The sequence below is a fragment of the Rhamphochromis sp. 'chilingali' genome, assembly GCF_963969265.1.
Source record: "Rhamphochromis sp. 'chilingali' genome assembly, chromosome: 6".
NCBI lineage: Eukaryota > Metazoa > Chordata > Actinopteri > Cichliformes > Cichlidae > Rhamphochromis > Rhamphochromis sp. 'chilingali'.
The window spans coordinates 22792814-22820039 of NC_137933.1; the positions used below are offsets into that span (position 1 = coordinate 22792814).

At 39.5% G+C, this 27226-nt stretch overlaps 2 protein-coding genes across 4 annotated transcripts in view; both read right to left on the reverse strand.

The window, feature by feature from the left end:
* Positions 1-5094: 5094 nt before the first annotated feature.
* rassf10b (Ras association domain family member 10b) lies at positions 5095-6661 on the reverse strand. The gene has a single exon (XM_080885207.1). The coding sequence runs from the start codon at positions 6440-6442 to the stop codon at positions 5111-5113; it is 1332 nt and encodes a 443-aa protein (XP_080741333.1). The 5' UTR covers positions 6443-6661; the 3' UTR covers positions 5095-5110.
* A 2109-nt stretch (positions 6662-8770) lies between these two features.
* Positions 8771-27226, reverse strand: part of tead1b (TEA domain family member 1b) — a 54024-nt gene continuing 35568 nt past the window's right edge. Inside the window, exons 4-14 of one of the 3 annotated variants that reach the window (XM_080885288.1) lie at positions 26550-26614; positions 24634-24696; positions 24481-24543; positions 20713-20844; positions 20376-20422; positions 20209-20270; positions 19633-19757; positions 18248-18421; positions 15646-15786; positions 15390-15542; positions 8771-12015 (exon numbers count right to left, since the gene is read on the reverse strand). In XM_080885288.1, coding sequence (XP_080741414.1) covers positions 11902-12015; positions 15390-15542; positions 15646-15786; positions 18248-18421; positions 19633-19757; positions 20209-20270; positions 20376-20422; positions 20713-20844; positions 24481-24543; positions 24634-24696; positions 26550-26614 — 1139 coding nt within the window. In that variant the 3' untranslated portion in view covers positions 8771-11901. The remainder of the gene's footprint in view (positions 12016-15389; positions 15543-15645; positions 15787-18247; positions 18422-19632; positions 19758-20208; positions 20271-20375; positions 20423-20712; positions 20845-24480; positions 24544-24633; positions 24697-26549; positions 26615-27226) is intronic. The other 2 variants (XM_080885289.1, XM_080885290.1) reach the window with 2 other exon arrangements.

Consider the following 27226-nt stretch of genomic DNA (forward strand, 5'->3'; position numbering starts at 1 on the left):
GAACCAGCTTGGATTTGAGAGACAGACCCTCGCTACTTTTAAGATTAGGCTTAAAACTTTCATTTTTGACAAAACTAGGGTTGGATCAGGTGACCCTGAATCCACTATAGCTATGCTTTAATAGACTTAGGCTGCTGGTGGCTTCCCATGATGCACGGAGTGTTTCTCCTTCTCTCACCTCTTTTTACTCACCATATGTTTATACACCAACCTGCATTTAATTAGGAGTTAATTCATAATTTCTGGCTCTCTACCACAGCATGTTGTGTGATTTGGCGCTATATCAATTTAATTGAAGTGAATTGAATTGAACAGTATTAAAATTAATTATTATAAATGTAGACCAGCCTTTAAATTTGTACCACAAAAATGCTGATACTGTCGAGAATGATGATGCAAATAATACATCTTCTGCTGGAAAAGTTTTCCAGGACAGGGTCCCAGCTAGAACTAAACAAATATTTGAGTCAATCTTTATTTAAAGTGTTAAAATAAATCTTCTGTCCAGGCAAAGCAATAGTTTGCTAAGAGATGAGAGAATATCTGTGTGCCTCTGTGATGAATCGCTTATGGATTAATCACAAAATTAGAATTATACCAAAAAAGGCTGATTCTTTTTCAAAGAATGGGCATTCTTCAGATGGCCATGAGATCTTCATGATACCAGTTAATGTATTTTAGGTTGGTAAGCAAATAATATCAGGAGATTTCCCTACAATATTTGCCCCTGCATTGGCCCTGATTTAGGTAAGTGGAGGGTAATGAACCTGTTGGTGACAGATCTGGGCTACGTCTTCTTCTACAGGAGGTGACAGGCCTTGGAAAGGGACTGTACAGTATCCCACAGACAAGGTCCCGGGGTCACCGACCAGCTTTGCAGGACTAACACACCTGCCAGCAGCACAATGAGGTCTAATGAGCGCACACTGACAGCCCCAGTCTGTAAGCAGCAGGCCCAGTGCCCTGAATGGCTCACACCTCAACGCTCATATTGAAGTCCTGGCTGTCAAGTCAATACCTTCATTAGTGACTTCATAGCAGTTCACTCTGTGAGACTGTACAAAGGCTGCCAGGAACACAAAGGGGCACATTCCAGGGATTATGGGACATTGGCAGGTTTGTGTCATTAAAAGGAGTTCACTTTTTCCTTGAATGCAAGGAATTTAGTTTAGGAAGTAGGAATTACTATATTTCTATATAATTAATGTAACAAGGTGCTTTATCTTTCACAGTTTGATGTAGTTTAATATATTGTTGACCTGTCAAAAATACTATAGGCATAAAAAATTATGTTCTCAGACCCTAACCTCAATTAGGTTTCAAGGGAACTTTATTTTCTCCTGTGTTACATTTGCAACATTTGTGGAGTAACACAGAAAACTGATTATAAGCTTCTAATGTTTGTAAGGTTTAAGGGTCCATTGTAGCCCATACCAGTGATCTGATGTGGTCAGATTTCTATAGTTTAAGATCAATGAAAGTTGACCAGTAACCTCTGTCTTTTCTACAGTCTTCTAATATAACTTATCTCAGGTAGTAAAAAGACATTTCTAATAATCAGAGCTGCCCAGGCTAAGTCTTGACATATCAGCACTTAGGTCAATACACCACCTGCTGACATCTGAAGAGGAAATTCTTCAGGATGTCATGTTCTCTGATGCATGAAGAGTGTCCCGTACTTTTTTGTAGACTTAATTAAAGTGACATAATGATTTAGTGGCTTTGCAGAGACCTCTGTCCCCTGCTGCCTACCCCAGGAAACATTTCTCTTTAGGCATAAAGAGCCTCTGATTCCTGGTGTTTAAGCAGAAAGAGCCAGACTGCCACCATGCTTCAGGGACTTTAACCTCTGATCATGCGACCTGTGATCCCTGTGATGACCCAGAACAAAGACTACAACATTTTTCTTTTCATAAAGCTTGGCAGGTTTTGTTAGAAGTCACAGGTTTGTAAGTTGCACGTGTTTATGTACATGTCAAGAAACACACTGAAAACGCCACATCTTGGACATACAAGACAAAAAGACAGGCACTGTCTACACACAAGAGAGAAAAATAGTGTCCACAGCATTTCTCACAAACCTTCTGGCTGTTTAATTAGACTACCTCTGCAAAAAGAGAAGACGAGAACTCTTAAGATTCCTGCATTTCTTTTCAAAAGACTCCAGGGATTAGGAGACACTCAGCATAATCAAAACTTGACATTTATGCAGCTCCATTGAGTCGTGTGGGAAACAGTGCACACAGACTTTGCCCCTGACACAAAAGCCTAGGAATGAGCTTCTGTTTTCCTCTGACAATGCCACATGCACTGTTACACCCTCGCCTGTGAAAATAAGGTGTTTTTGTTTTTTTCCTTTCCCTTGATAGGTCAGACCAATATATGTTTAGTTTAGTGTAACAAAGTGGAAGCAGAAAACAGAACCATGGGAGAGTGTTGAGGATGGGGGGGGGGGGGGGGGGGGGGGGGGGGGGGCTGCTGCGTGTTAAGAGGCAGGAAGGCTGCCACTCAGATAGCATGTAATACAGTACTTCCCCTTGTTTAACAATAATGTTGGCCTAAATTCAAAGAACAAAGGTGTGTGTGTGTGTGTGTGTGTGTGTGTGTGTGTGTGTGTGTGTGTGTGTGTGTGTGTGTGTGTGTGTGTGTGTGTGTGTGTGTTTCAGGATATTAACTGATATGATAATGTGTCGGGTTTGTTAAATATTTGTTTATTACCAGTGAAAAATAGGACCCAGTGATGATATTAGTATCACTTTATAATACAGCTCGAGACTAAAGGTCTAAGTTGAATTTCCAACGTATTTGACCTGAAGTAACACTGTAAATACATTTATTGACAAATACATGAATTAATTAAAATTACTTACTTAAAATTACTTAATTTTATATGTATAGCATCAAATCACAACAACATTTGCCTCAAGGGGCTTTATATTCTAAGGTAAAGGTAGTGCAATGTGCATATCACCTGAAACTGCCTTAAAGGCGGTTGTTTTTAGTAGGTAGTGCTCTGTCACGCCAGCCTGAGGGCAGCAGTTTGAACAGATTATGTCTGGGGTGTGAGGGGTCTGCAGAGATGTTGTCTGCCCGTTTCCTACAGGTCCTGCATGGAGGGAAGAATGGCACCGACGATCCTCTCTCAAGACCTGGTCGTCCATTACAATCTGTCCTGCTTCGTGACTGAGCTGAAGCAGGCTTACATTATAATTTGTTTCACAATAGGCTTTATTTTTCTTAGACCCACTGTGACAGAATAAATATATCAGACTGTAAAATTGATGCTGTTCTTTTAATAACTTTGAGTGCCTCGATCTTATCGTAACTAAGGCATATTAGTGAATTCTCAGTAAACTAAAACACATTTAAAATACATTTTTGCATGAGTATATTGTGTTTGGTTTAATAGCTCAGCACTGAAATGTCCAGTTTTGCTGATGATATCATCTTGTTGTCATTAATCCAGGTCTTCTTTTAAAATGATCATGCTTCAGCACTTGTAAGAGTCATGGCAGAGAATCGTTATATTTTCAGATTATTTATCTGTCCCGTCTTCATGACTATCACTCGAACTCTTAGAGGGACTTCCTTCAAATTTAGAAAAAAGTTTAACTTCAGCTCAAAGATCATCTCAATTGTAATTGTTGGACACCTGTTCAACTGCTTGTTAATGCAAATATATAATTTGTCAATCACATGGCGACAGTTCAGTGCATTAAGGCATGCAGACATGGTCAAGATGAGCCACTGAAGTTCAAACCAAGCATCACCCTGTGAGCAGCAGTTCTCTAGTTGAGAGTTACTTGTTCGCACCAAATGTTAGAGGAAAATTTCCAGATTGCTTTTATGCTGATAGGAAGACAACAGAAGCTCAAATAACCACTCATTGTGACCAAGGTATGCAGAAGATCACACACAATGATACACAAAGATATAGACCGTGGAGTCTCTCTTGGTAAAGGAATCTTAAAAATCTAATTTCCTAAATACATTTTAAAAAACTTATCCAGCTAACTTGAGGCTGTTAAATAAATAATTAATCATTGAGAAAGGAGATTAACAGCTTATTACATGCTGGGATGCAATGGACTGAGAAAGATTGTCAGACTATCAGATTAAAAGCAAATCTAGTTTGACGGCTCCCCGGATGTCAGGGAAAAAAGAAAAAGTAAGCAGTTATTGAAAATGTGACAAGAGCTGCTCTTGACCTCATGAAATTACAGTCTGTATATCGTATCATTTTGATTATTCTCACAGTAAAAAGGTTGTCAAGTGATCTGATAAAATTGCCACATAACCTCTAAATCTTTAAATCAGGGTTCCTCCTTAAGGGTTTCATTTTCACACACAAAAAAACAAACATGCTTGTCAGGGATTCATAAAAGATTAAAAAAGATGCTATTTTATTTTAGGGAAATAAAACCCAAAGCCTCTTTTTTTTTTTTTTTTAGCAGCTGGGAGATATAAACTGTGGGAGGGGGTTGTGTGCTGCCGAAAAGCAGCCAGTGTCGATGTAAGACTTGTGTCGTTCATGTCTGTGTGCAAAATGCCATCGTCGATCTGAGAGGAAAAGGTCAGCTGTGCTCAGTGAGCTGTCAGGATGTAGATCAGACCTCCCGTTTGAGCTCTGCGCCTCAGTTTTGACTTCAGATATTTTTACGTCTGACTGATTTACCAAAAAGGCTTTTTTTTTTTCTTTCTCTTAGAGTCTGAGAAAGCTACTGCTGATACTGCTGTTTTTAAACATCTTCAGAATCATCCAAAAGCCTTTGACTTTGTTTTTTCGGTCTGGTGCCCTGCTGACTCTGAGGCGAACATTATGGCAGGGGTTGGAGAAATCTGCTGCTATCCTAACTGCTACTCAAGGCTCCAAAAAACCTTAAACTATTTTTTTAAACATAAAGAAGAAAATCAAATAGAACCATGTTTGTATTGTTTATTAAAGTTTTTTTTTTTTATTGATTTTTGCGGCTTTCTTGTAAACAGAAAAAAAAGATTAAGAAAATACATTTTAAAAAGCAATACGTATATGTTGAAAGTGGGGAAAAACATTCATTTGTTTATGTCAGAGTACTTATGACCCCTGAGAGCCAGTTTTCCAAGGAAAATATTAAACTAATGATTCCCACACAGGGAGGCTGTCGGAGTCCTGACTGTGCAGAGAACTTAAGCCAGTGTCTGAATCGTCGTCGTTCACATTGTGAGTTTTTGACAACCCCCTTGCTTGCTCCACCCACCCGTTTTTTCTCTGCAAAGTGCTCATCATCCCCGTCTTAACGTCTGCCCCGTGGCTATATCTCTTCTTAGTGTCTGTCCCCTCCTCCATGCCCAAAGTGTTCACTTTCTCCAGCAAATCCCTTATCTCCCTCTCCCTCTCCCCGCAAATCTGCTCGGTCAGCTCTAAATCGCTCCTAATAGCTTCTAAATCCGCGTTGAGGCGCAGGCCGATGTATAAACTGGCATTTAACTGCGTTTTGATCCTCTCTTCTTCCAAAAGCTGCTCATTTTCTGGTGATGTTTCCACTTCGGTGGAGGGAAGGAATAGCGAGTCATCCCCAGACTCCAAGTTTTTACGTTGCAGCTCCTCCTTCCTCCGCTGCATCCAGCGGTGGTTCAGCTCATCCTGGATCTCCCCTGTGATCACGTCTATAAGGGTTTCATGCTCCCACAACTCCTCCTGTAGTCTAACTACCTCCTCACGGTGTCGGAAATACTTTTCAAGCTTGGCCAAAGTGTCAGACGAACGCAGGTTTTCCACTTCGTGGCTGGAAGCCGCAGCGACATCAACCAAATACGTATTTTGAACGTAATTGGCCCCGTGCCTTTTAATTCTGTCCATGTGCACCTTCGCCTCGCACCTTTCGATCTCTGCGTCCAGCTCTGTAATCCTCTGAATTTGCTGTCGGATTGTATGATCCTGAGAAACCACAGAATGAACCAAAGTTTCCATCTTCTCCGCGCAAGACGCGTCTCTGCGCGCCGCCTTCGATCTCTTTTTATTGATCTTCTCCAACTTTCTAAAAGCTTTCCTGACTATGCGACGCTGTTTCTCAGGTGAGATGGAACTCACGGTACACCGCGCAGTCCCTTTCATAATACAGGGGCTCTCTTTGCTGAGCACCACGCGAGCCTCTGCGCTTCGGGCTCCGTGGCTGTCCAAAGACACTTCGCTCTTCACCAGCACGAACTTGACGTTTCTCTGCTCGTCTCCCCAGGCGACCCAAAGCCGCAAAACCCTAGTTTTGTTTGGCAAAATCCTCTCGCATCCCCTCCATTTCTCCACGATGCAGTAGGACTGTGCTGCGCAAAGCCCTTGTTGGGAGTTTTGGTCTTCAAGAAGCACTTTGATAACATCAGCGCAAGTTGTGCGCTTTGACAAGCCGAGGACGAGCTTTTCCTCTCGGCAGACCCACACTGATATCTTATTCTCCTCAGACTCCATCTCGCATTTCTGCTAAACTCTATCTCTTCTAAACAATAGTAGATTTAAAAATTTAAATCCGCTCGTCGAAAGAAAAGCTCCTCAGTGTCCATACCCGAGTCCAGTGCATGCGCGCTGCGTCCTAGACGCATCTGCAAAGTTGCAGTCGGGACTGGAGGTGTCTCTGTCTGTGTCCACGGAGCGCATAAGTTAAGGAAAACACTTTGCGCGCCGGTATTCCCAGTCCTGACTGCCACTGCTGTGATCACATGACCACACACACACACACACACACACACACACACACACACACACACACACACACACACACACACACACACACACACACCTTTTTTTGGTGGGATGAGCTCCACCTGAGCCTCGATGCTTTTAAGAACAACGACCAGCCATGAATTCTTTGATGGAGCAGCTTGGAGGCTCGCTGTGTTCTTCTGGTTTCTGTATCCATAATGCATCAAATAGGACATGAGTACCTACATATATAGGAATGAGTACTTTATATGGATTATGTTTTTATCTTATTTTTTTAATGACTTTGTATTTCAGATCTGGTTCATTATTAAGGTTATGTTGTTAACTTTTTCTGTAGATCCAGTTAAAACAGCGTTAAAAGACAAAAAATATGAATAAATAAATATTGGAGCTGAAAGAAAATTTCACTAACTGGCTTCAACAGGCTTTGAGGATTCTAAGGCATCTAATCATGGTAATGGACTGATTCTTATATAGCGCTTTTCTACAATGACCTTGTGCATAATTTATGTATTTTGTGTAACACCTGAAAGAATAAGTTTTACCTGCAGGTTTTCTGAGGGGTATTTTCTTCTTCAAGGATTAAATTCAGTTTATTTCCTGCTTCTTAAGTGTCAGTACTTTCAATATCTTACTTCTAATTATAGTCATCTTTCATCTGATAGAGCCACATATCACAATTCTGTGAACTGTACTCACATGTCAAACACATAAGTGAAACAAGAGGAAAAAGGTAGGAAGGCAGAAACACAAATGCTCCTTCCTGCAGTTCAGAGCAATGAGCAGACTGTTACCTGCTGCTGATGGATCACGCTTTGCATTCAGTGATCTGAATGTTCAGAGTCAGTTTGCCTGTGTTGATATGAGTGAGGGAGCATAGATATGGAACACTTCAGTTGCTTTACTTGAATTCATAATGTTGACCCTGTTAGCTTTTCCTTCGTTATGCTTATTCTTCTGATTCACTGCTTTCAAGTATTAGCCTTGCTCAGTCTTGAACTCAGGGACTTTACAAAGAAAGAGAATAAATGAGTATTCAGCTATTCTGTCAGGAGATCTCTGACAGATGTATTTACCTCTAGCTTTGCTGGTTTGCTAGTGCTCATGTGACAGCATGTGCCTGGTCTTGATGGATTAGGACGTTTGTGTGTTAGTGGGTGGAAATTTTACTTTCCACATTACAATGCAAAGTCATATACATACTTACCAGCATGCAGTCCCCCAAATTAGTTCCAGTCCACATATCAGGAAAGATTACCTTCACATAAAGATAAATTTCACTTGAGTCAAACCCATGAGAACTGATTCATCATGTTATTATTGTACCAATCAAATGGAAACAAAAACATGTGCATCACTCAGGTGACATTTAAGTAGTACAAAAGTGTAAAGCTCCCATGTAGAGGTGTATTACTTTACACACTTAAACTACTAGTTTTATTGAGCCTCTCTTAAGGAGCACTAATCTTTATTCAGCTGTTCAGCAGTAGTTGGTTGGTTTCCACATGTAGGATTTATAGCAGCACCTTATTTGAGCCCCTCCATCTCAGGTGCAACATTCAAAACGTTTTGGTTTGTGTTAGTAATAATATAAAGACTGGTTACTGAAATAGTGCTTTTCTGACTGAGGGGTTATCACTGCTGGGTACAGAACCACTAAAGGCCAGCCAGGAAACCAGGGGAAAATATGGATGGACGAATAAATATGATTTTTGGAGGGAAAATAAACAAAACGCACTTTACTAATGCAGAAATCTGAATCCTTTTTATTTACATTGTTGTGTGTTGACAGTTTGTGGGGAGTGGGGCTGAACTGTAATTGGTTTCTGAAGCTGGTGTGCTGGAAATAGCTTGAGAACCTCTGATTTAAAAAGGTTGAGCAAGAAAACAGAAATCTGTAGCACTTTGATTAAATGGTGTCTCCCTCTTGTGGCGAGTCCTGCCATTACAGCGATGCACATTCAATTATGTTCTCTCACATGCTCCATCTACTGTTGATGTGAGGCCTTTGCAGTCAAGGAGTTAACAGACTCATCCACACAGCAAAGATTCAAGTGAGAAAAATAAAAGGAAGCAATCTTTTTCAGATTTATTTAACTTCAATATTGCGTACATACAAAGTATCTAGAAAGCTACAAAATATCTACTATTGTCAAGAAGGCATCATAATGTTACGGAGCAAAGACAAGACCATATGCAGAACACAAACAGAGCAGAGCTTCTTTTCTCTCCTTTGCTCCAACACTTTACAGTGATGGATATGAAAAGAGATCACACATCTGTACCAAGAAAAGCCAAGATATAATTTTATAGAAAGCACCTTTTTACAAAGGGGGTGCTGAAAAAAATCTGCACACAAAACCCAAATATGTAAATGACAGTTTACATTTCATGAGCTATATGTCAAGAATCACTTTAAAGCCAGGTACCAGTACCTACTCTTAGCAAAAGCTGATATGCTTGTAGCTGCGATTCCTTGACTTGGCGCGTCCACTTTCCGGGGCAAAGAGTCCACCAGACATCCGTGCCATCAAAGGCGTCAGTCCTGCTGTTTTAGTGTTAAAATGTAAAAATGTACCAGCAGTGCAGCAGTAACATCATTACCATCTCACTGGGCTCGCAATATTACAGATAATGTCATCACAAAACCGGGTACGACTGTATACAAGTACAATAAGAAAACAGGAACATCTAACTGTAATCGATAAATGTGAACAGATACACAAGGTAAGCATAAAAGAAAAATAAAGTCCACAGTGTTCACAGAACTGCGGCAAAAATACTGAATCATTTAACTTTATCTGCACCCCCACCCCCACCCCCACCCCAAGACATTGTCTGCAATTATTTAGAGCTTTGTTGATTAAACTACTTTAAGATGATTATAATTTCTGTAAGAAATAGTAAATGTTTTGAGTAATTATGATCCTTACAATGAAAGTATACAGATTTAAACACGTAAAACAATCTTAAGTTTCATTTTTAGAGTCTGTACTGTAGAATTAATATTAAATAAACATTATTTTTTCTTTTTTGTTCTAATGGATAAAAGCTCGTGTCGGTCCCTGCCTTTTCGCCATCACAGCTGTGACATTGTGAAACCATAATGCTTCCAAAAAAAGCCTCGTTTCAAAAAAAAAAACTAACAAACAAAAAAAAAACAAAAACACTTGAGCCTGCAAGTGTGCACGAAGCAGACAGCTTCAGTGTTTTTCTGTTGACATCCTGCATGCAGTCAGTGGCCGTTCAATATTAGACAAAATCTTTAACCTTAAGCGAAGAAATAGTTGGGTTTGAGAAATCAATTTACAATGTAATAAAAATGAATATCATTTATTTCTTCTCCTTAGTAACCATGTTCCCCTGCTGTCATTACAGTCCTTTGAAAGGCAATGTGGTGATTTGTTTCACTTATGTCTTATTTTTTTTCTTCTTCTTCTTCTTCTTCTTTTTTTGGTCTGGCAACATTAAATTTATAATTTCTGTTTGATCTTTTTTTTTTAAGCTGGAAAATCTGAACCAAAGGCACTTCCTTGCTACCATGCAGGACACAACAATAATTGACTGCATCTCTGTATTTTTGGTCTTCTGCGACAGGAAAGGCAGTCAGTCTTTTTATAGTACACTCTTAGAGAAGGAAGGAAAAAAAGAAAGGCTGATATTTTAGGAACATATTACAGCGTTACAGGAAAAATAACCTGTTTCTGAGCTTAAATTTGCAAACATAATTGAATATAAGTGTACTGCCTCTTTAAAAAAAAAAAACCCAAAAAAACCCCAGCAACAACAAAAACTGTATTTCTAGGAGTGTACCAATTTCGAGAACCGTGATTTCTGAGATGTGAAGATGAACCAAATAATACATCTGTAAGTTATTTCTGCCCGTCTCACACAAAACTAATTTTAGACTTAGAAAACAGGGTAAATGCAGGATAATGAGTATACTCTAAGGCACTGTACACTTAGGCTTTGGCAGATTTGAATTGTGATTTTTTTTGTTGTTGTTGTTGTCGTCATTCATTTATTTTACACAACACAAACACAATGTAGAGATCACAGTTTTAGTGGCATCTTTTGGAGTTCACATACAGTTTGTACGTGTTTAAGGCTCGGCAATCAGCGTAGGCCACAGAAACATGTGAACATAGTGTGACCATGAAGGCAGCAACACTCTGGCTTGGAGTTATCACACGGCGATCCCAGAGTGTTGGGTGGGGGGCAAAGCCACAGCATGCTGAACGACGCATTGCTGTCTATGATTTTGTAGTGTCTCGATAGGTTAAACAGTTTTTTAGTTTTTCTTTTTTTAAAGCGCAGAATTAACAGAATAGACGCAAGCATCACTAAGGCAAGCACAGGAAGGGAAACAAAGTGCTTTCTGACCAGATACGAGTCCGATTAGAGTCATTTTAGCAGGACTCACATATTTAAAAAAAAATAAAAATAAAAAATTCTCATGGCCATTGTCAGAGAAAAGATTTGTTTGCAGCGCTGAAATGCTTAGCAGGCGGTGAGACTTCCTACATTTACGGCGCGGATGCAGGCAAACTGTAGTGTTTTCACAGTGCATTCATTCTGGTGTCTAAAACTTGGGAGTGCTTCAACAGGGATAAATATTACCGAAAGCTCAGTTGTTGGCGTTCTTATGTAGTAATTTCGCAACCACCTGCTTTCGGCCACTGCACGTATAGTGTTGTTCTGTTTCTTTGGAAAGTTTAACAGCTGTGTGTGTTTTCATGTCTGCGTATCTACAGTATGTATGCTCACAAATCATGAAGTACAGACATACAAAACAGCCTCAAACATATTACACAGAACGCAACCATGCCGCTGATAGAAAAACAAAAAAAGGCCCGTGTCCTTTTGTCTTTTTTTTTTCTTCCTTAGTCTACATTAACAAAGCAGAAAAAACCGACACACACATTTTCATTTACCAAACACATCCAGGAAACTCTTTAAGGATGGCCACATTTATACCCGACAGAGACCAACATATTTAAAATTCCCATATTCAAACATTAAAACAACTGTACCGCAATTCACAGCTGCAGTCAAATAACAAACACTTATATTAAAACAGATTTATAACAACGACTCCACCTGATACCTTGACCAAAGAGTGTTGTAGGTATGACTTTCGTGTAGAGGCACTGCCACTTTTGTTTTGAGGTTGGTAAGTCTATGAAAAGGAGGAGCTCCAAGCGGATTCATTCCTTCACCAGTCTGTAGATGTGATGCTGCGCGCCGTGCTCACTGTTCGAAACTTCAAACACGCACGCCATACATAGCAACGTCTCCTGGGTGTCCCTGTTTGTCACCACCTGCAAGAAAGAGCACTTACTTTAGAGGAGAAGCGCTGCACAGCGGGAAATAAACAGAGAAATGGATGCAGCAAAGGATGGTTACCAAGTTTGAAGACGTGGACAGGAAACTGAGCGAAAAGACAGACGCATGCATTGTTAGAGTTCTGAAGCTGTGTGTGCGCGCACGGTTAAATGTTCAGTACCAGTTTAAACTTGGCCAGGAGAGCCACATTTTTTACTCTTTTATTTACAGGAGGTTTTAAGTGCAATTTAGACTCTCTATCGAGGGAATATGTTTTATATATACAACTTGTTAACTCCTGTTTGTTAGGCTGTGGGAAAGTGAGTTGTGTTTTTGTTTTGTTTTTTCCAAAGTAACTTTTCGTCTTTAATTTGATCCAGTCTGAAGTTTCAGAGCTCTAATGTGAAGCTGTCACCTTACAAATAAACAGCATCACTGAGAGCGCACACTCAGCAACAAAAATAATCAACTCGAATTAAAACGTTTATTCTACCGCTCTCTATGCTAAATCCCAAGATGAATGATTTTAGCAGCGTTCATTTTTTTTTGTCTCATTGGCAGCTGTGCTGGATTTTACTGTTATTTATAGATTTTTATCGCCATTTTATCAGGATCATCATCTGTTAATGTCTCACTGTAACTCATAGGAATCATTTTGGGTTGAAAAGTCATATGATGCATGGAACCAACTTCATCTCCGATTATAGTTTTAGGTTTTGTCAAGCCAACGAATGCAAAAAAAAAAAAAAAAAGCCTTCAAAGTATCCATTGGATAATTACTGCAGTGATTAATATGTTTCAGCTGGGAGCAGATTATTTAAGTCTGATGCAGTGAACAGCTTCTCACTTCTTAAACAATCATACTGGAAAAGATATTAAGTGATCAGCAAAAAGATGTTACTGCCTTTCAGAAGGGTCGAATGACTGAGCTGAATCAAGCAAAACCACTGAGGAGATTGCTGTTACTTCTTAAATTTAGTATAAGCACGATTAAAACCTGGAAGGGCAACAGTGGGGAACAATCATCTCTGAGGAGGAAATGTGGCTGGAAAAAAAATATCTTGAATGATCAGAGATCATTTACATGTTTGGTGACATGAAATGATTAAAAAATATATATAAATCAACAGTAGACTTCACAGCTACTGTATGTTTAAAACCACTTCCCAGTTGGAAAGGTCACATTCCAAGATAACAATAACATCGGGCTCAAATTGTGAACAAAGTGGTTCAGGGAACATTAGACATGATTTTCACACATGGATCGGACCGCCACAGAGCCCAGACCTCGAACCCGTTGAGAATCTTTGTGCACATACTGGGAGGAGACTTTTCACAGAGAACCAATTCTCCCGTCATCAGTACAAGACCTGGAAGAATTAATGCAATTCTGCATGGAAATAAATGGCATGACACTACATAGGCTTTGCATAAGGAGGTAAATGTGTCGAATCACCAAACCTACAGGTGGGTCCAATCAAATATAGAGAGAGTGATTTCAGAGCATCCTCGTCTTTATCATCCAAAAAAACCCAAAAAAACCCCCAAAACATTAAAGCAGAGTTGAAAAATTCTGACAGAAATTGACTAACAAGTAATGTTTCATGATGTCTCTCTCACGTTTTTCCATTTCCATCTTACTGTACAGAAAACTTTCTACAACTGGTGTTGAAATGGAGGGAACTTTGGATGCCTCAGCACATACGCTACATTCTTTAAATACCAGCTTATGAAAGGGAATTCATTTATGCACGTCTTTTGTGCACAGGCATACTTTATACACTAAACTCTTGGACCTTGATTCCTGATATCAACTAATCTTTGAATATAAACATGTTATTTAAGGGGGAAAATGTGCAGAGCAGAATTTAATAATATCTAGTAGCATAAATTGAAACATCATGTTTCAGTAAAACCTGAGCATAGTGTTGAGCCATCCCTTGTTCTGCACAGGCCAAAATGGAACAAGAAACCAACTAACCCTATGTTTTAGGGAGAAATACACAAAATTTGCTGCAGCTACCATTTTCCCTCTATTAGGGTTACTTTGTATTCATACTGGGCACAATGGAAAAATCTGAGAAATGAAAACACAACATTAGGATTCAGCAAGAAGCAGAAGAGACAAATGTGCTTAGAAAATTATATCAATCTGTGAAACATATTTTCGGATCCTTCTTCCAGTCTTGTGCTACTTATATGTCTTAAAAGAACTGCCACACTTTTAAAAATAATCATGTATTAAGTCTGACATGAATCATGAGTTTATTTAATGATTAACACACTAAGGCTACGTTCACACTGCAGGCGAAAGCGCATCAAATCCGATTTTTTTGACCCTATGCGACCCATATCCGATCATGCTATGACAGTGTGAACGGCGCAAATCCGATATTTTCAAATCCGATCTGGGTCACTTTCGTATGTGGTACTGAATCCGATACATATCCGATGTTTTAGAAAGCGACTGCTGTTTGAACGGTCAAGTCGCATTAAATCCGCCTTTTACGTCACCGACACAAGACTGAAGCCAATTATCAGCGCCCGAGAAGACATCGCGAACGCTTCCTGGCCATCCAGTGTAGATGTCAGTGAAACTGTTGGGAAGACAACGTAAACATTTTATTTGTACTGTATAATCTGCAGATTCTGACAGAAATCTGCAGCTATCCTTTGAAACACCGCTCCTCTAAAACAGCAATAAGGATAATTATTAGGTTATCTACATTATTATGTAAATAACAAAATAACTTAAAGCAAAAATTGGGAAACGTAAAGTCCGAAGTCTTTATATTAACGGCCATCAGTCAAACAATACTGTTTGTTCTTGGTCTAAACAGAGCGCGTTGTGTGTGACATCTTCTTTTGCGCATGCGGGCCGCTTTGAGCGTTCACACTAGAGCGCGTTTGCTGTCGCATTTTATTTGTAGTGTGAACGAGGAGACAAAAAAATCGGATTTGATCAAAAAATCGGAATTGAGCATTAAGACCTGCAGTGTGAACGTAGCCTAAGATGGGTTTTTTGGGGGAGGGGGGCTGCTTGCACACCCCTTGGCCTGGGTGCTTTCTCTGCAGTGGTGAATGACACTTTAAGACCCCATGTGATGCCAATAACAGGGTTTCCTGCCCTCTCTTATCCTCCCTTTCCCCTGCAGATAATGAGGGTCCTCACACTGTGTTTCATCCCCTGTGGAATGAGAGGAATGTGAATCCAGGCAGAGGAACACATCTCAAGGCCCAGTGAAGTCCCCCCACCGCCCCCACTCAGATTTTTTTTAAAGCCAGCTGGAGCCACCAGCACATCCTGACAGCAGCAAGAAAAACACTCCCAGAGAGGGACGTCGCCCACTCAGGTCAGTGAGGTGATTACCAATAAGATAGTGAAGTTCTCCAGCACACTGTTCATCATATACTTCTCCGGCAGATGTTTTAGCTTATGGATGAAGTTGATCATGTATTCACACATGGGGGATCGACTTATCCGGTAGACAAAACGTCCATTTTCAAAGCGTGCATATTCAGTCTGAGGGGAAAGAAGAACAAGCAGCGCACATAAGAAATGTAAAACACACAAACAAACCCCAGGAGGTACAGTAAAAAATCCTGCTTCTCATTTTAGTTCATACCTCGACTTTCTCCACAACCTGCTTGCCAAAGGAGCAAACTTTTGTCGAACATGTGATGGTCATGTTCTCTGGACTCTCATACTGACTGGTGACGCCATAGAAAGATCCGGTATCATCTTGAATGTTGCAGTTTAAGTCAGCCTGAGGCAAAGAAAAACAACAAACACTGAGCTTCAGAGAACATTTTCTTTTTGTTACAATGTCTTTTTGTACAAGTCATTTAAAAGAAAAGAGATGAACAGTTTTAAATGTGTTTTCTACTGAAATGAAAGGCTTGGAAGAATACTTGTACTGACAGAAAGTCCAAAGGGTTGCTGCTTTTGCATAAGATTAAAAAAATCCTCATAGAAAAATAAGGCTGAGAAGCAACATTTAGAAGAAGGCAACCGTGTTTGTGCCCCGATCAAAATCAATAGGGAAAAGGAACAAACATTAAAATATTTAATGCATCCAAACCCTTAAAGAATTGTGCCATTTAATGACATTTTAATACCAAAATGGAAAGTTTAGTAGTTTAAAAATACTGGATCTCTAAATACTATTAAAATTAAAATAAAACACACCTATAAGATTTTAAAAACATTTTTTTTTACCAATACCTTTTTCATTTTAAAGGATTAAAAGCCAAGATGGTGCATATGAAATTGAAAAATGCCACTTTAAAGATGACCATGTTTCCAAGTAATCTTAAAGCCAGTTTTGGCATTTCTGTGAAATTATTAACTGTATTAGAGATGTGGTTCAAGGACTCATGTGAGCATGCCAAACACATACCAATTCTAAATAGGTTACCATTTAGAACTAAAGATAATAAAGTACGTGTTTGGAGCGCTTCAGTGACAAAATAAAGAGCGCTGTACTCCAGGACGACATGGACATAAGAAATGGAAGAACTATTCAGAGGTGAATGAAATAAAAACTACTTGCATCACTGGGAAAATTAAATTAAAATAATAACAACAATAAAAAAATATAATAATACATTTTAAATATGTTAAGTTATCTGGATTTAAACTATAACTGCTCTTCTTAAGCAGTAAAAAAGTGGATTACAATTCAATAATTACTTTTTTTTTTTTACATACACCACTTCCAGGAGTTAGAGAGAAGCAGAAAGCTCTTCGTGTTTTTCCTCCATTGTGCATTCTCAACATGCACATTCAATCGACTGCCCAGAAACCAGAATGTCTCATTTTGTTAAGTGCCTCGTCTTTTCTTCTTCCCTCTTACCCTGACTGCACACACGAGAAAATGAGAAGAGGGGTCCAACATTTGTGCTTTTAGCTCCATTTTTGGTCTCTACCAACTGCTGAAAGAAGTATTTAGCTTTTTTGTTACAAGACGATTGAATATGTTTACCAGCTGCTGATAAATATCTCATACGAGATACGGATGATTTTTATCCATAGGTTTATCTTTACATCCATCCATTTCCTTATGACTTTCCAATTCAGGGTCTTTTGGGGGGGGGCTGGGGCAACCATTCACACATGGAGCCAATTTAGATTAACTAATTAACGCAACACGCATGTCTTTGGACTGTGGGGAGAAGCCGGATTACCCAAAGAGAACATGCACACTCTACACAGCTGGCCAATGGATTCAAACTCAGGACCTTCGTGTTGTGAGGCAACAGTGCTTCCCCAACGGCACCACCACGCCACTCTGTATTTGTCACTTGAATAAAAACATCTCTTTAACCATTACTAGAAATATTATGATGGTGTTCAGATATTAATTCAAACATTTTGACATCATTTTATACTGTAAGATGTGCACAGTCGGTCATGTAGCTTTCTGAAACGGCAAACATCTGTCTGATCAGGGCTGCTGAGCCCAGCCGTGCATATCGCATAAAAAATGAGAAGATCCCGGCCACATCTGAATAAGCATGTTAATGTGCCCATATTGGAAGAAAGATTCTAAAGAGGATTAAATGAAGTTACGTTAAAAGACTGATTTACAAGGTTGAGCGGGTCTGCTCCTGGAGGGCAGCCTCTCTGTGCCCTGAACATCCTGTTCATTACGGACACAAAAAGGGGAGACATCCTCCTACAACATTCTCCTCCTTCATTAAGCAAAGCAGTTATACATTCATTATTGTGCAGATTCTGCCTTTCATTTGAAATTTAAATTTGTCGGTCACTTCAAAAGGAATTTGAGGGGACTTGGTCCAAGTGCATACGGCCCTACTTTGTTTGCTGCCGCTAGTTAGCATTTTGCATCAGGGAGGAAATGCATGCAATGTTTAAACAGCCATTAGGAGCACAACCAGGTCACTCCATTGTTTGGAGATATTACACTGAATTAGTGGGTGCTTTGATCAAAAGCTCTCCTGCTATGCAAGTCCAAATATAGCAGAGTGCATTCTGCAAACATTGAGAGCAATCTTCTCTGTGTAGACTGATTACACCCAATCACTAAGCACGAAGCAGAACACACTGTTACTAAACAGGATTGTTTGATCAAATTTTTCACAATGCGCAAAAGGTTACAGTGAAATTAATACTTATGTATGGAGAGCCTAATCAAGCTGCAACAAAGCATTTTTTTTTATCAGATACTCATCTTCTCATCAGCATTGCTTATAAATTACACTCACCCAGAATTTTATAAGGAAGAAGGAATTCTGGGGGCCTTTTGCATACAGCTCCTTCAGTCCGCCTTTCTTTTCTGGAAATTTATCGTAGATCTGACGAATGTCCACCGACTCCAGCAGGGCGTCACTGTAGGAATGATTCGTCTGCCCGATGTGCACAAACAGGTGTTTGTTGTACTGCAAGAGTAAAATGAAAAATGAATACAGATGGAAACTTGTATTAAAAAATAAAAAAGATGAAACTATTTAAAGTCGGATTCTTTTGTTTTGCAGCGTGAACTCAATAATAGCGTGCGAAAAAACCCATGCAAAAGGAGCGCGTATCAATATTCACAAAGTCATCAGCACAGAAGAGTTTACTGAAGCAAAATAAGCCAGATCTGATGTGCCAGTCCTGAAGTAATCATCGCAATAAGCAACTGGTAGCCAGGATTAGACTGATAATGCACTGGGATGAGAAACAACTCTCTGCAACATCGCTTTTTTATTAGTCACTCGAAATAGTTTTGAGCAACTTTCCTGTTTTATGACATACAAATGAGGTAATAACATTTATGTTTCACTAACCCTCAAAATAAACTGATCCCCTCATTTGTATTAAACAAAGCTGCTTCAGCCACAAATTATGATTGAGCAACTGTGCAAAACGATGTATTTTCTAAACAAAAACATTTTTCGTAGACAATCTTACCACCTTTCCTCACATGAAAATCTAAAAATGTTTCTACCTCAGCCAAGTTAAAATGATAATACAAAACAAAAGTGCTTTGGTCATTTCTTCCCTATTTGATTTGGTCAATTTTTTAAACTTTTAAATGAAAATATCTGAATTTGGTTTGACAATGTGAATAAAAATTAGGGCCAGTTAAACCTCAAACCTGTGATGGAGAGCCAAAAGTAGATGAAAGAGGAGCAGCGAATCACAGAAAAAACATTTTGTTTTCAAAGGTTTGTTGCCCTCTTTGTGACCGTCTGAAACTCTGCTGCACTTCAGTGTAAAAGCTCACAGAATGGCGTCTCCGGCACACAGCCCCGAGTGCAAATGCAATATTTTTAAGCCTCAAGTTGCATTTAAGATTAAAGGCTGTTCCTGTGTTATCAATGCAAAAGACTATTCACTAAAATGAAAAACAAACATATTGTTAAAGAAATCAAAACATACAAGGAACTGATTAATATGCATTCATTCATTATTTCTGCAGGTCTCCGTGCCTTGCATCAAGCCAGCCTTTTGCCCCTCTCAGCTTGTTTTGGCCTCTTCTCAGCTGACTCTCTGCCTGGGAAAATGTCCCAGTGTATTCATAGAGGAAAGGACTGGGTGATAAGAGGTGGGAATGAACACCAAGAGATAGTGAAATTTCATGCTTTGGTATAATGCTTTCACTCACAGAGTCTGGGTCTCTCTGCTGCTCTAGGAAGGCAGAGAACTCCACCAGTCTGAGTTTAGATGTACCGATGGAGCGGCCCTGCCATGCTGGCGCCGTGGGTGCTGGAGCTGCTGTGGGCTCGAAACCTGCAGAAACACCAGAACAACAAAATATTCATCTGTTCTGCTGGTTGTTTTCCCAGCAGAGCATGTGCATGTTCTTTCTGAAACACTAGTTCACATTAACCTCATTTCATCAGGTTTGTTTATGACAAGAAAATTAATTTAATATCTTAGTGCAGATTCACAGAAATCTGACGTGCTTGATTTGGAAGGAAATGCATGCTCTATAATATTTCATTCATCTCTAAGGAGACATCTCCCAATTTAATTTTTTTTATAGACAAAAAAAATTCTGTGGTGAATTTAAAAGATATTTCAAAATATTTCAAAACAGAAATAATGACAGTGTACCACAGATATTACATTTTTATTGGATTAAGAAATTAGGGTCGAGATATCTGAAAAGACATTTGAAAAACAAGTTACAAAGTTCATCTTTGAATGTTGCATGTTTTATAATTAGGTAAAGTCTCACTTGAAATTGCTGTCGTGACTGCTGGCTGGATGGGATAGGGTTGCTGGGTGAAAGGCTTAATACTGGAACAAAAAATCCAACAGTCATTAGGCAAAAAATGGTTTCCTTTTTGTTTAAAGAGCATTTATTTATTTCCTGAAAAAGTTGGTTCAAGGTTTAAAACTTACTCTTGCGATGATCCTGGCTGACCAGCCGAAATCATACCCTGCCATAACTACAGAATTAGATGTATAAATAGACAAGAAAGAACAAGCAACAAAGAACATCCAATTGTGAGCAGCTGTTAGTGACAAGATCAGAATGGCTCTGAGCTCCATGTTCAGTGTATGTAGTTATCTTGACTACCACTCCTTTTGATCATGTGCTTATCTGATAGGGGCAGTTGTGCAAAGCTGTGGTGTGTAATGTGATTTGGCCTGGGTTTTTGGTGTGGTTGGCCCTATCGGTGCCCTGGGTGAAGCTGGACAGGATGGATCAATAGCGGGGTGCCGGCAAGGCTCTTACCCCTGCTCCAGGGAAGGCTGGGCGAGGGATGCCTGGCAGGCCGAGCTTGTTGTGAATAGCCGTGGCAGAGACGATCTGAGCCGAGGACATGGAGGCCATGCTCTGGAGGGCTTTGTCCTTCACGGCTTGGTCCTTTAACAGCAGTCACAAAAGGCTTAGCACTCGCACAGAAGGGAGAGGAAGGGTGTGTTGCAGAGGTAGCACAAACGAGACTCTAAACAACACACTGAAAGCACGGCTGACCTCTCTCACAACAGCGAAAAGCAAGCAGGTTAAAAGAAGCAGCACTGGCATTTCTATGCTACATGCAGGCTTTATTTCATTATTTTTTTAAAGTTATGTGCTGACTGAATTCCAATATACCGTAGCTAGCAGTGGTATGCACTTAAATGAAAGTTTGCCTGTTGACTAATCTAGTTTTTTAAAAACTCATTCAGAAGTGCTTTCCATCAAGGCTGCATTTGTGTGCATGTCAAAACACATCACGTCTAAACACAAAGAATTTTTCAACTAAAACTGAAGGACACAAATCCCACTTGGTTAATAGTTTTTTTTTTTGTTGTTGTTTGTTGTTTTTTTCACAACTCTAGTCAGTTCCTTTTGTTTAATCTTTGTAAAAGAGGTTTTTGAAATTATAGGGATTTTATTGTGAAATACAGGGAAAACCTGTATTACATACTACATACTTTCCGCTACTTTGGCCGAAGTGTTTTCATCAAATAATGCTAAACGTCTCATACTGCAGCAGACTGCACCCATACACACTGGCAAACCCATGCAGACTCACTGGTGGCAGAAGCTACAGGTAAGCATGCTGGCAGTACATGCTGACGGAGCAGAGTCAAGCTACAGTATGCTCGTAGCATGATGACACACGGACACCAATAAACACTGCCAGCCGGTGTTGTGTTACTGTGGCAGGAGCGGAAATGCAAAACTAGAAGCTGAAGGGCAAGGCAGGTCCTAACTGAAGCAGACATGGTGTCACAAGCAGAAAACAAAATACTCACCATATTTGTAACCTAAATGCAAACAAACAAGGTTTTATTGGAAAATTGCAATTCAAACACTGCAGTTAATTCAAGAGCTATGTGTGAAAAAAATATATCAGCAATACACCTTTAAATATCGGTAAAACACAACAAAGTAAATATCTGCTCTTCTTTACACAATACATGCACAGATGTGTAACTAACACTTAATCACAAAGAATTATGAAATTTGTATTTACAAATCATGTGGAGAAAGTCTTACGCTCTATAATTTTCACAATCTGATCAGTAGTCATCACTCAAGACAAAACAAGGGAACACTAACGTAATGATTGCAATTATACTAAAATGCCATAGACAGGACGAGAAGCAGCAGGTTTTGATGCCCCCCAGAATGAAGGGCACACTTGTATTTCTCTTCACCAATGAACTCTAATTTGCTTTAAATGAGAAAAGACAGGGATTCATACAAAAGCTGTCTGTTTTTCTTCAGACAGCCGCCTGTGCCCCTGAAAGAACAGGCATTCATGTGGCTAGCTGCCTGTCTGACTCTGTCTCTCAGTGTAAACGCGCGCGCGCACACACACACACACACACACACACACACACACACACACACACACACACACACACACACACACACACACACACACACACACACACACACACACACACACACACACACACACACACACACACACAGATTAATGAGGGGTCATTAATTCGTGTTGAATACTGGGAGTGGAGCAAAGTGTGAAAGTCAAAACGTATAGTCGGCTCCCCAAGAAAAGAAGAAAATGGCACATGGGTGGAGTGTCCTTTGATATACAAGCATTACTTCATAAAATACCTTAAATTACAGGTCAGTATTATTCAAGATTACTTCTTTCACAATGCTCTTCTCCCATTTTAATGTGCCATTCTGAAAAGCTTTCTTCAGCGATTTTAACAGATTTCACTATTTCTGAAATAACTGACGAGAACGTTCTGAAATGACGACATCTGAACTGGGAGGAAGGAAAGCGACTGACAGCCATGGCATTGTGAGAGCCTGGAGTTATCAACAGATTGAAGGGAGAACAAGAAAGCAGGGGGGGGGGGATTTCAGAAACAGCCAGCTTCACTGCCATTCTCTGATGGTGAGGAAAAGTTGGGTTACATTGTCAAAGGAAGCAGAGGTGTAATCTCTTCTTCATTTTTTAAAACACGGACTCCCGCCCCCTTTGCCATGCTGCCTTTTTTTAAAAATAAAGTCTGCTTAGTAAGAGATGTAAGCAGACCCATTTCCCCGCACCTTCAGCTTCCAGCCACTCACCAAAACAGCCAATGCCAGCATGCTTCCCAACATGCACACACTTTGATTTAGACTTTAATAGAGGAAAATTTGAGCCTGACCAGCCCCCCATCAAAAAAAAAAAAAAAAAAAAAAAAAAAAAAAGGGCAGACCATTGTTATTATGACCTAGTACGGAGTATGTGTTGTTGCACTACTACAGAATTTGTCATTACATAAAGACACAGTAACACATCGGCTCTTTGAACAAAATATTAATCAATCTACAAACGTTGATGCAGGATGGATTTCCACAGATTTTATGTAGTTTTCTATAGACTGCGCTGCAGATTTTGAATCCTTTTCATTTCACCACATTTTCATTTACATCCAAAATCACTCAAATTTAATCAAATTTGGTACATATGTTAATGATTACCCGGACTACCTTATACATGCGGCGACAAGTTTGAAATTCCTAGTTTGAAATTCCAGACGGTGAACATTTCCACTGTTTGTTTGTTAGCTTTTAGCTCAAAGCTAGGCTCTAGTCACACAGGCCTAGACACTAGTCACTAAGAAAACATGTATATTCCTCAACTGCTAGCAAGTGGTTGATGGAAGTTGCTGGCAGCTAGTACAAATTGGCTGCAAATAGCTATATAGTGTTGCACCAAAAATCTCCTTGTAATTGCTTTGATTGCTAGAAGGCATTGCTGCAGTCACCTGCAGGCTGTATGGTCAACTTTTCTATAAACGCTTGCCACCTACTCCCCAAGTCGTAGTGAAACTGTAACAAGTGCGATGCAGACTAGACATGAAGAAAGTTCGCCTTCATTTTAAAAGTTGTGCCTGTTTAAATGTATTGGTTGCAGCAGAATGGTGCAACTCTTTACTTTAAAGGCAAATCTTCGTTATCCGGTTGATGTCCCACTCTAGTGTTTCACACCAGTGAAACTGTAAAGTACTTACGAGTGTTTGGAGACAAGTCTGTGTTTCTTTGTGTATTTTATGCTTTGTATGTACTGGCTAAGAAATGTAGTTTTAATTAATTTTATTTATTTATTTTTAAAAACTTTTTCAATTTCAGCAAAATTACCTAGAAAAATCCAGTTCTGGTCAGGCTCATGACTAATAAAAGATTAAACATGTAGGATCCATATGTCGGACTATTTTTTGTTAATTTAAATCGCAAAAGCATGTCTTTATATATTTATACAAGATCACGGTTATTTTGTGCAGCTGCTCTCAAAGCAAAGGCTGGTGATGAAAGAATTAATGTCATTGAAACCAAGCAGACAGGACAGTGACAGCATGTTTGGGTTAGAACGAGTGAGAGATGGTCAAGAAAGTGAGTAAGTGAGATTAGAAGGGCTGAACAGAAAAGCAGAGGATTTGGGTTATGGGGGGAATCAGAGGATCAAGCATTCACTCTGTCTCTACAGGAAACAGAAAGTTAAGATGCACAGCAACCAAACAAGCCCAAAAGCAGAAAAGCGCATACCTTTAGCTTGGACTGAAACTCACGAGATTTCCTTCTGGCAAGAACCTGAATGTGACTAGACACCTGCGGAGTAGGGGAGGGGAGGAAAACAAAGGAAGAGCCTGTAACCATGGCAATGAAAAGCCCCCTGCAACTGGGCAAAGCCAGACGTACCTTAATGGCAGCTTGGATTTCTCGAACTTTCTTTCTTGCTAAGACCTGTATGTGACTAGACACCTCCATTTAAAAAAAAAGAGAAAAAGGAAAATAAAAAAACAGGAAAACCCAAAAAAGTACAAAGTGGATCACACATGTCTTTGTTTAAAAACACTTCAAGAAGATAAGGTGTATAACAGAAGCATCTTCAAACCACACACCAAGCTAACAGCCAATAAAGCGTTATGCTGTGTTGTCGTCACTTAAGTGAACTGATTAAGGAGGATGCAGGCCCCTTTAGCACACATTAAGAGCACACAGATGTGATCTGCTGTGTGCTGAATGAAAATCGGCTAGTCTAGTATCCTTGTGGGAGCTGCGAAAGGCATTTCACCGGCCAAGTTTATCTACGATGTCTATACAGTTCAAAATGATTTTATACTCTCAAATGAAACATTCATCAGTAGCCGTCTGAAAGAGACCTAATGTGAGCTGATGACAGGTTTGAGAGGTAGATTTACATTCTCCTCTGACACTTTTCATGCAAATGAAACCCAAGCTGAGTACCCCAACAAGGGAGTGATTTAACAGGAAAGTGTTTGGTTAGCTGAGAAGTCTTTACATTATTCACAATCTTTTACATGAGTTGGTGCTTAAACTGGAGCTGTAAATGTTAGTCAATCAGTTGATCACAGTCATCCCTCATTTTTTATAATTTCTGAAGCAAAAGAGCTAAACCTTCAGGGGTTTTAGTTCCTTCGATGGAAGAATTACATTCACATCAATTAGTCCATATATATTCAATTTAGTTGCAATAAAACAAGCTGGAGCTGGTGAGAAAAATGATCAATATTGCTGTTGGTGCCATGTTAATAACTAAATCAATTACTTTCATGCTGTACATGATATTTAAAGTAACATCATGCGTGTTTATTGGTATTGCTCGGCGCAAACAACCCTCTTTTTGTCCAATTCTGTGCCAAGAAGATGAGACACAGGAGACAAACCACACCTTTCTGGTCCAGACTGATCAATTCACACACAGTGATCGAATGTCATTGTAAACACTGACTTGTTTATCACTGTCATTCAAGTCAGTAGTCATGCAGGGAAGTTCCTGTTTAGAGGGAAGATCAGGGGCTTCGTAGAGTCACTAAAGCACCATTAAAACTATTCAATATCGTGTAGAGATTGGTAGAAATAAGGCCACTAGTACTACTACTAAGTTACTTTTAGCACAAGTGCTCACCACAGTGGTTAAGTCTGCTTATTTGACTGGGCAGAGTTTTTACAACAGACGCTCTGATGAAACCTCAAATGGAATTTGACAGTACTACTACATTTTCAATTGCCAAGCAAATGTGTTAACCCAATAACCAAAAAATAAGAAGCACAGTGGTGAAATAGTTAGCAGACAATCGCATAAAAACGGTTCAGTTTGGGCCTTTTTTTGTTGTGATTTTGAGTTTGCATGTGGTTGGTTTCTGCTGATTATTCCAGCTTGATCCCACAGCCCAGAGCCATGCATGGTGAGTTAATTGGTGATCTTGAATTGACTTTATGGATCTGAAAGTGTGTGGTTGTCTGTCTCTATGATAAACTGGCAACTCCTCCAGGGTGTACCCCTGCCTCTCCTCCTGTGACAGCTCAGATAATACCTGCTTCCACAACCCATAAGCAGTGTAGAAAACCTATATATTATTTATATATTTGCCTACATTTAGATGCATAGTGTGAAAACGTAATAATCTCTTCTTGCAACACAGCAGTGACAGGGAGACAGGGGATCTTTGTCAGCCCTAGAAATCTTATTGACAGTTAGCATAGCCTTATTCTCTGTCTTACTTTGTTCCTCTAAAACAAAGGCAGCAGTGTGCACACATTCAGATTTGACAGCCCTCTGACACTTATGTAACAGAGACGTCTCGTCTAACCTGCTTTCTCGTCCTCGTCTTGCCGGTCCGGAGCTTGATGTATCTCGCTATCAGCTCATTTCGACCTGGAGAAACCAGAAAATGAAGAGCAATGTAGATAAAAACCAACAAGAAGTATAAATTTCTGCAGTCTGAACACTTATCTGTAGAATTTGGTTGCTTCTGATTTTAGTTTTTCAACAATCAAACACAAACATGCTTATTAAAAAATAGATTTGAATTTAGGTTTTGGCAAAAACCAAACACTCAGATCAATCACAAGCAAAAAAAAAAAAAAAAAAAAGTAGCAGTTTATAATTAAAACTACCTCTTTAGGAAACACACACTTCCCCGGGCTTTCTTTAATTTTTTTTTTTATAGTGGGGTGGATTGGAGATTTCTGTACTTCACACAGTTGTTCAAATCTATCCTCTGTATCTGCATAATTACTGAAGAATACGTGCCACTGTTTAATAAATGCAGCTAATACTCTTAAAAACCACGGTATTGTACTTCTGAAAATAGAAAAATTTATGAAAATGTCAATCTGATGGATGTATACCTAAATTCATAGATAAGAATAAAATAACTTATGGTTGTAACTCTAAATATAAGAGTATGTGTACCTCCTAAACAAACCCCATCCAGTTTTTCTATGGCAACATCGTATGACATTAGCATGAATAAAGAAAACTCAC

Coding starts and splice junctions, on each gene's coding strand:
- rassf10b (XM_080885207.1), bottom strand. CDS start 6,442: ATGGAGTCTGAGGAGAATAAGATATCAGTGTGGGTCTGCCGAGAGGAA.